The following is an 8707-nucleotide window of genomic DNA, read 5'->3' on the forward strand; positions in this document are numbered from 1 at the left end:
CCATCAAGCATATTTTCTGGCGCCGTTGCCGGGGAGATCAAGACACGCTGCAAGGGGAGTCTCCACTTCTCAATCTCTTTACTTTGTTTTTGTCTTGCTTAGTTTTATTTACTACTTTGTTTGCTGCACTAAATCAAAATACAAAAAAATTAGTTGCTAGCTTTACTTTATTTACTGCCTTGTTCTCTATATCAAAAACACAAAAAAATTAATTACTTGCATTTACCTTACTTGATTCATCATGTTTCCTTTTAATTTTACCACAAAAGACATACCGGTAGGACGTGGGTCTATAGTTGGGAGAAATAATATAGAAGAATTTTTCAATCATGTTAGCACCATTGAAAATTTTGAAGATAGACACTTGGTAGACCTTGCGCCTACTTATGAAATTGCTGCTGCGCATTTAGTTCGCCTGTTGGAAACTAAATTTGTTAATCTTAATCCTATAATCCAACACATGTTTCTCACACTTGGTGATATGGAAGAAGGGGAAAAGAAAGATTTTGTTTTAGAAACCCTTCTTAGAGAATTTGGTGGTCTAGCAAGAGAAGCTAGAAAGGTCTTTGCTAAATTTAATATGCTTGGTTCTCATACTAATTTTGTTAGTCTCCTTGAAAGGATGGACATGGATAGAATAAGATATACTAATAATATTGATGATGGTGGGGAGATCAAAGCACCAATACCATGTAAACTCTTAGCTATGAATGATGCACTAGAAAATAACTATGATTGGCTTGTTCCTGAAAATTTGTTTGATGAGAGTAGCACGCCTAAGACTAATGAAAAGGGAGATGCTAAAACTTATGTATCTAATATACTATGCCTGGTTGAGAAAACTCCACACCCCGCTGAGAATGCACCACCCTTTGATAATACTTGATACACACTTTCTGCGCCTAGCTGAAAGGCGTTAAAGAAAAGCGCTTATGGGAGACAACCCATGTTTTTACCTACAGTACTTTATTTTTATTTTGTGTCTTGGAAGTTGTTTACTACTGTAGCAACCTCTCCTTATCTTAGTTTTGTGTTTTGTTATGCCAAGTTAAGCCGTTGATAGAAAAGTAAGTACTAGATTTGGATTACTGCGCAGTTCCAGATTTCTTTGCTGTCACGAATCTGGGTCTACCTCCCTGTAGGTAGCTCAGAAAATTAAGCCAATTTACGTGCATGATCCTCAGATATGTACGCAACTTTCATTCAATTTGAGCATTTTCATTTGAGCAAGTCTGATGCCATTTTAAAATTCGTCAATACGAACTGTTCTGTTTTGACAGATTCTGCCTTTTATTTCGCATTGCCTCTTTTGCTATGTTGGATGAATTTCTTTGATCCACGAATGTCCAGTAGCATTATGCAATGTCCACAAGTGTTAAGAATGATTGTGTCACCTCTGAATATGTTAATTTTTATTGTGCACTAACCCTCTAATAAGTTGTTTCGAGTTTGGTGTGGAGGAAGTTTTCAAGGATCAAGAGAGGAGTATGATGCAACATGATCAAGGAGAGTGAAAGCTCTAAGCTTGGGGATGCCCCGGTGGTTCACCCCTGCATATTCTAAGAAGACTCAAGCGTCTAAGCTTGGGGATGCCCAAGGCATCCCCTTCTTCATCGACAACATTATCAGGTTCCTCCCCTGAAACTATATTTTTATTCCATCACATCTTATGTGCTTTGCTTGGAGCGTCGGTTTGTTTTTGTTTTTTTGTTTTGTTTGAATAAAATAGATCCTAGCATTCACTTTATGGGAGAGAGACACGCTCCGCTGTAGCATATGGACAAGTATGTCCTTGGTTTCTACTCATAGTATTCATGGCGAAGTTTCTTCTTCGTTAAATTGTTATATGGTTGGAATTTGAAAATGATACATGTAGTAATTGCTATAAATGTCTTGGGTAATGTGATACTTGGCAATTGTTGTGCTCATGATTAAGCTCTTGCATCATATGCTTTGCACCCATTAATGAAGAAATACATAGAGCATGCTAAAATTTGGTTTGCATATTTGGTTTCTCTAAGGTCTAGATAATTTCTAGTATTGAGTTTGAACAACAAGGAAGACGGTGTAGAGTCTTATAATGTTTTCAATATGTCTTTTATGTGAGTTTTGCTGCACCAGTTCATCCTTGTGTTTGTTTCAAATAAGCCTTGCTAGCCTAAACCTTGTATCGAGAGGGAATACTTCTCATGCATCCAAAATACTTGAGCCAACCACTATGCCATTTGTGTCCACCATACCTACCTACTACATGGTATTTTCCGCCATTCCAAAGTAAGTTGCTTGAGTGCTACCTTTAAAAATTCCATCATTCACCTTTACAATATATAGCTCATGGGACAAATAGCTTAAAAACTATTGTGGTATTGAATATGTAATTATGCACTTTATCTCTTATTAAGTTGCTTGTTGTGCGATAACCATGTTCACTGGGGACGCCATCAACTATTCCTTGTTGAATTTCATGTGAGTTGCTATGCATGTTCGTCTTGTCTGAAGTAAGAGCGATCTACCACCTTATGGTTAAGCATGCATATTGTTAGAGAAGAACATTGGGCCGCTAACTAAAGCCATGATCCATGGTGGAAGTTTCAGTTTTGGACATATATCCTCAAATCTCAAATGAGAAAATTATTAATTGTTGTTACATGCTTATGCATAAAAGAGGAGTCCATTATCTGTTGTCTATGTTGTCCCGGTATGGATGTCTAAGTTGAAGAATAATCAATAGCGAGAAATCCAAAGCGAGCTTTCTCCTTAGACCTTTGTACAGGCGACATAGAGGTACCCCTTTGTGACACTTGGTTAAAACAGTGCATTGTGATGATCCGGTAGTCCAAGCTAATTAGGACAAGGTGCGGGCACTATTAGTACACTATGCATGAGGCTTGCAACTTATAAGATATAATTTACATGATGCATATGCTTTATTACTACCGTTGACAAAATTGTTTCATGTTTTCAAAATCAAAGCTCTAGCACAAATATAGTAATCGATGCTTTTCCTCTATGGAGGACCATTCTTTTACTTTCAATGTTGAGTCAGTTCACCTATTTCTCTCCACCTCAAGAAGCAAACACTTGTGTGAACTATGCATTGATTCCTACATACTTGCTTATTGCACTTATTATATTACTCTATGTTGACAATATCCATGAGATATACATGTTACAAGTTGAAAGCAACCGCTGAAACTTAATCTTCTTTTGTGTTGCTTCAATACCTTTACTTTGAATTATTGCTTTATGAGTTAACTCTTATGCAAGACTTATTGATGCTTGTCTTGAAGTGCTATTCATGAAAAGTCTTTGCTATATGATTCACTTGTTTACTCATGTCATATACATTGTTTTGATCGCTGCATTCACTACATATGCTTTACAAATAGTATGATCAAGATTATGATGGCATGTCACTCCGTAAATTATCTCGTGTTATCGTTTTACCTGCTCGGGACGAGCAGAACTAAGCTTGGGGATGCTGATACGTCTCCGACGTATCGATAATTTCTTATGTTCCATGCCACATTATTGATGTTATCTACATGTTTTATGCACACTTTATGTCATATTCGTGCATTTTCTGGAACTAACCTATTAACAAGATGCCGAAGTGCCAGTTGCTGTTTTCTGCTGTTTTTGGTTTCAGAAATCCTAGTAACGAAATATTCTCGGAATTGGACGAAATCAACGCCCAGTGTCCTATTTTGCCACGAAGCTTCCAGAAGACCGAAGAGGAGACGAAGTGGGGCCACGAGGTGGCGACACCATAGGGCGGCGCGGCCCAAGCCCTGGCCGCGCCGACCTAGGGTGTGGGCCCCTCGCGCCGCCTCTTGACCTACCCTTCCGCCTACTTAAAGCCTCCGTGACGAAACCCCCAATACCGAGAGCCACGATACGGAAAACCTTACTGAGACGCCGCCGCCGCCGATCCCATCTCGGGGGATCCAGGAGATCGCCTCCGGCACCCTGCCGGAGAGGGGATTCATCTCCCGGAGGACTCTACGCCGCCATGGTCGCCTCCGGTGTGATGTGTGAGTAGTCTACCCCTGGACTATGGGTCCATAGCAGTAGCTAGATGGTTGTCTTCTCCCCATTGTGCTATCATTGTCGGATCTTGTGAGCTGCCTAACATGATCAAGATCATCTATCTGTAATTCTATATGTTGCGTTTGTTGGGATCCGATGAATAGAGAATACTTGTTATGTTGATTATCAAAGTTATATCTACGTGTTGTTTATGATCTTGCATGCTTTCCATTACTAGTAGATGCTCTGGCCAAGTAGATGCTTGTAACTCCAAGAGGGAGTACTTATGCTCGATAGTGGGTTCATGCCTGCATTTGACACTGGGACAGTGATGAAAGTTCTAAGGTTGTGTTGTGCTGTTGCCACTAGGGATAAAACATTGATGCTATGTCTAAGGATGTAGTTGTTGATTACATTACGCACCATACTTAATGCAATTGTCTGTTGCTTTGCAACTTAATACTGGAAGGGGTTCGGATGATAACCTGAAGGTGGACTTTTTAGGCATAGATGCAGTTGGATGGCGGTCTATGTACTTTGTCGTAATGCCCAATTAAATCTCACTATACTCATCATGATATGTATGTGCATGGTCATGCTCTCTTTATTTGTCAATTGCCCAACTGTAATTTGTTCACCCAACATGCTGTTTATCTTATGGAAGAGACACCTCTAGTGAACTGTGGACCCCGGTCCAATTCTCTTTACTGAAATACAATCTACTGCAATACTTGTTCTACTGTTTTCTGCAAACAATCATCTTCCACACAATACGGTTAATCCTTTGTTACAGCAAGCCGGTGAGATTGACAACCTCACTGTTTCGTTGGGGCAAAGTACTTTGGTTGTGTTGTGCAGGTTCCACGCTGGCGCCGGAATCCCTGGTGTTGCGCCGCACTACATCCCGCCGCCATCAACCTTCAACGTGCTTCTTGGCTCCTCCTGGTTTGATAAACCTTGGTTTCTTTCTGAGGGAAAACTTGCTGCTGTGCGCATCATACCTTCCTCTCGGGGTTCCCAACGAACGTGTGAGTTACACGCCATCAATGACATAGGTTTCTGTTTTCCAATATCGATGCATTATGAACAATGGTTCAATAACAAGAACAATATTTGCGAGGGATTTCTGTTATTTATTAGCTGCTAATTTATGGAGAAACATTGGTGATGATCTGCTCTAATATTTGGCCCGCTGTACATTTATGTTTCATAGTGGACACAATTCCTTTACTTCTTGGGGGCTATTGTGCAATTAAATTCACAATGGAGCATAGTTGATATATTCTTTATGCAAAATCTTATACTACTTTTTCTTTAAGATATCGCTCTTCAAACTGCCTTGAAGAAATATTAATTCTATTTTCTCTGTTTCACTAAGCATTCTCACACTTGTTTTCCTTTGCTAATAAAAAGGGCTTCTAGATGGTTGATGCAAACTTTCACTTGTGCCTCCCACCGCGACTGCGCTGACTATATCGGGCAAGACCTGTCCCCTCCCTGTAACAAACCAGTAAGCTGCTTCTCCCCCATGTCTCCCTCTCCTCTGAATGCAGATCATAAAAACAGAAGCGGTGGCAGTGGAAAATGACATGAAGCTGCAGTGACAGGTGGTGTTCATCATCCAGGGGTGGAAGATGAACGAGCATACATGGAAGGCCAGCAACCGTTTTTCTCCCTCCGAGGGTGTCTCCCTAACTTCAGGACAGAAGACAAGGGATAAGCTAAGCAGACGAAATAGACATCTTGCACGGAACTTTTAATCTACTGAGTTCAGTCGCCACAAATGACATATATAGTACCACTGAAGCTAGTAAATGACCTAGCCGCCGCCCTCCTCCTCTCCCGCCCCCTTCCCGGGCGGTGGTGGAGGATCCGCCCGCCCCGAGCAGCCGCCCCCGGACCGCCGCCCCTCAGCCGCCGCTGCTGCCGGCCTCGGCCCCGGCCCCGGTGGCGGCGCCACTTCCGTCGAACGCCAAGGGGGAGGAGAGGGTTTCCACGGCGGAGTTCCATGGGAGGTGATGAAGCGCTGGTGGAGGAAGCCGGGCGGCACGGCTACTTGGCCGGGGCCTGATGCTCTTCGTCGGTAGCCATGGAGGATTCGGTGGAGCGGTGGCGACCTCCACCCCCGGTGACGGTTCGGCGGTGGTACGCATGATCCGCGCCGCCGTCCTCTTCTCTGGTGATCCGGCAGGAGGGGCTGGGCGTGGGGGCTGCTGGTCTTGCTTTGTTTTTGGTGGTGATCCTCGGGTTTCTCGCAAACGAAGATGAAGATCTATCAGAGATTAGTTTGACTTGATCTGGCTAGAGAGATGAGTTCCGGAAAGCTCCGCTGGCAAATTGAACAGTGCATCTTTTGCCAAGAGTTTGCTGGATCGGGTGGTATTCGGCCGCGCGCACCCATGTTTCTATTCCGACCGTTTGGTTCCGGAGGGAGCGGCGCGAAGCTCTATTTTGTGTTGACATCAGGTGACTTTTTGGTCCATGGTGAAGTCAGAAGAAGGAATATCATGACGACCAGATTGGTGGACTGGCTAAAGGAGGTTCGAGGGTCCGTGATGCTGATGGATTTGCTTGGCATTCCGGGCTCCGCAACAGTGGTATGCATGTGAGGGCGGCAGCATAGGTGAAGTTCAGAGTCTTACCTCTTAGGGTGAAACCTAATGGCTGGCCTTAACTGGTAATGATCTTGTTGGAGAGATGTCTGGCAATGATCTTGTTGGATATATTGTTTTGAGAGTGGGGACTATCTTCAGGATTAAAACCTAAGACCTTTGATCGGGCGACGACGACACCGGTGCACTGGTCCCTTCTTGGAGGCGTCGCTTTTGGAGAGTCTTGTATTTCAGGTGTTGTCACAGTGGTGGTTGTATTGCTGTTGCTGGGTCTGGAATGCTGTCGCGGGATTTTTATTTTCTTAGTTTTCTTTACTTTTTTTGTTATGTGCGTCCGTAGTGCCACTAGGGAGGAATGTTGTTGCAGAGGCCGGGTGTAATTGGTATTTTTATATTAATATATTCCCTTTATCGGGAAAAAAATATTGTACACTACCTGTATATCCTGTTACGTGTGTTGTAAAATAATTGAATACACCACTGCAGTTTTTCTATGTCATAAACTAGACTGTTGTTGCTTCTGTTTTATATACAAGGCTGCTGACATGCAGCAGATGTCAGAATAGAATAGGTACCAACAGATCATGAACTGATTATTGTTGTTCCGACCTTTTGCAGGACTACTGATATGCAATGAACATCAAAATGGCGCCCCGGAAAACAGAACCACATCTGGTGCTTACGCTATCACCGATACAGGCTTAACTCAGCGCTCTTCAGATCATCAGTTATACATTCAAAGGCAAACTAAACTACTATACATGCAAAAAGTAATAACAACACAGGCGCGGCGTGCCGAAGTAACTGGTTGATTCATATACGGCTTTGAAATGTTACAAGACGACCGAGTAACTATAATTATTGAGAGAGCAATATGCACAACCTCAAAAAAATATTACTCTAGCAAAGAAGGGCACGCGTGCGATCACTTGGGGATTAGCAGGCGGACGAGATCACAGGCGACATCGCAGCGCTCCGTCATCTGGCGATCGATATCGGTGACGGGGGACCTTATGCCGATCCCCTTGAATGCATTCTCGCACACATCGCCGGCATCCTTAGCGCCCGAGATGAGCTTCCACGCGCCGGTGTAGTCCCCAGAGTCGAACCATGGGCGAGCGTCGATGCCAAGGTCACTGGCGGCTTTCGCGTAGGCCCCGACGCAGACGCCGAGCAGCGCATCTCCCTCGGGAGTACCCTGGCTATTCTTGGCCGCTTCCTTGATGACCTCGCCGTTGTGCTCGGCGGTGTCGGTGGCGATCTGCAGCGCGATGCTGGCGAGGTCGTGCTCGGTGGATGCCTTGGCGCTCCGTGGGTCGGCTCTCAGCACGGCCACGCATTGGGATGGGTTTTTGGTCTTCTTGCATGTGCTGGAGATGAAGCCAGGGTCAGCGTGGGCGGTGAACACGGCGGCGAGCATGACGAGAACCATAGCCACGGACATCGTCGCTGCCCTCGCCATGGTGCTGGTATGCAGTTTTGCGCTTCTTATGTTGGTGCAGCTAGCGTAGGGCAACTCACATGTATATGGACGCTGCACGGGAGAAAATCCTTATGATATACGATCCTCCTTAATTACACTATATCAATTCCTTTTGTTTGCTGTAATGTACTGATACAGTACCAAATCAAATTACTAATGAAGGACACGAGTAGATCATATGAGTAAATGAAGGATCAATCAACAAGAATACCAGCAAATAAAAATGCTACTTACTATTATTGAACGAATAAGTATCAATCTATCTAGGGACTTTTTTTTTGATAATTCGGCAAGAGCTTCACAATGTTGCCACTGCCAAATCTGAAGCATATCATAATTTGGCATCCGAGTTAAATTTGGCAAAAGGTCTACAATATGGCCAAGGCCAAATTTCTATATTGTGTGCCACACCGACTATTTCAGAACAAAAGATAAAATTAGAAATTTGCCATCGAAGCAAGATGTTGCTCCGGTTTCCAGTATTGGCCATTTGGAATTTCCCCTGACAAATTGGGAGTTAGTTCCAAAAGTTAAATAGTCAATTTATAACATTTGGTTACGCATTGTGGGTGCCCAAGATGCC

The 8707-nt window shown here is 43.6% G+C and overlaps 1 protein-coding gene across 1 annotated transcript; it reads right to left on the reverse strand.

Annotated features, from left to right (window-relative positions):
* Positions 1-7566: 7566 nt before the first annotated feature.
* Positions 7567-8103, reverse strand: LOC127339960 (pectinesterase inhibitor-like). The gene has a single exon (XM_051365749.1). It carries the CDS (start codon positions 8101-8103, stop codon positions 7567-7569), a length of 537 nt encoding a protein of 178 aa, XP_051221709.1.
* Between the last annotated feature and the right edge of the window lie 604 nt (positions 8104-8707).

This window comes from Lolium perenne, chromosome 3 (assembly GCF_019359855.2).
Source record: "Lolium perenne isolate Kyuss_39 chromosome 3, Kyuss_2.0, whole genome shotgun sequence".
NCBI classification, from domain to species: Eukaryota; Viridiplantae; Streptophyta; class Magnoliopsida; order Poales; family Poaceae; genus Lolium; species Lolium perenne.

Coding starts and splice junctions, on each gene's coding strand:
- LOC127339960 (XM_051365749.1), bottom strand. CDS start 8,103: ATGGCGAGGGCAGCGACGATGTCCGTGGCTATGGTTCTCGTCATGCTC.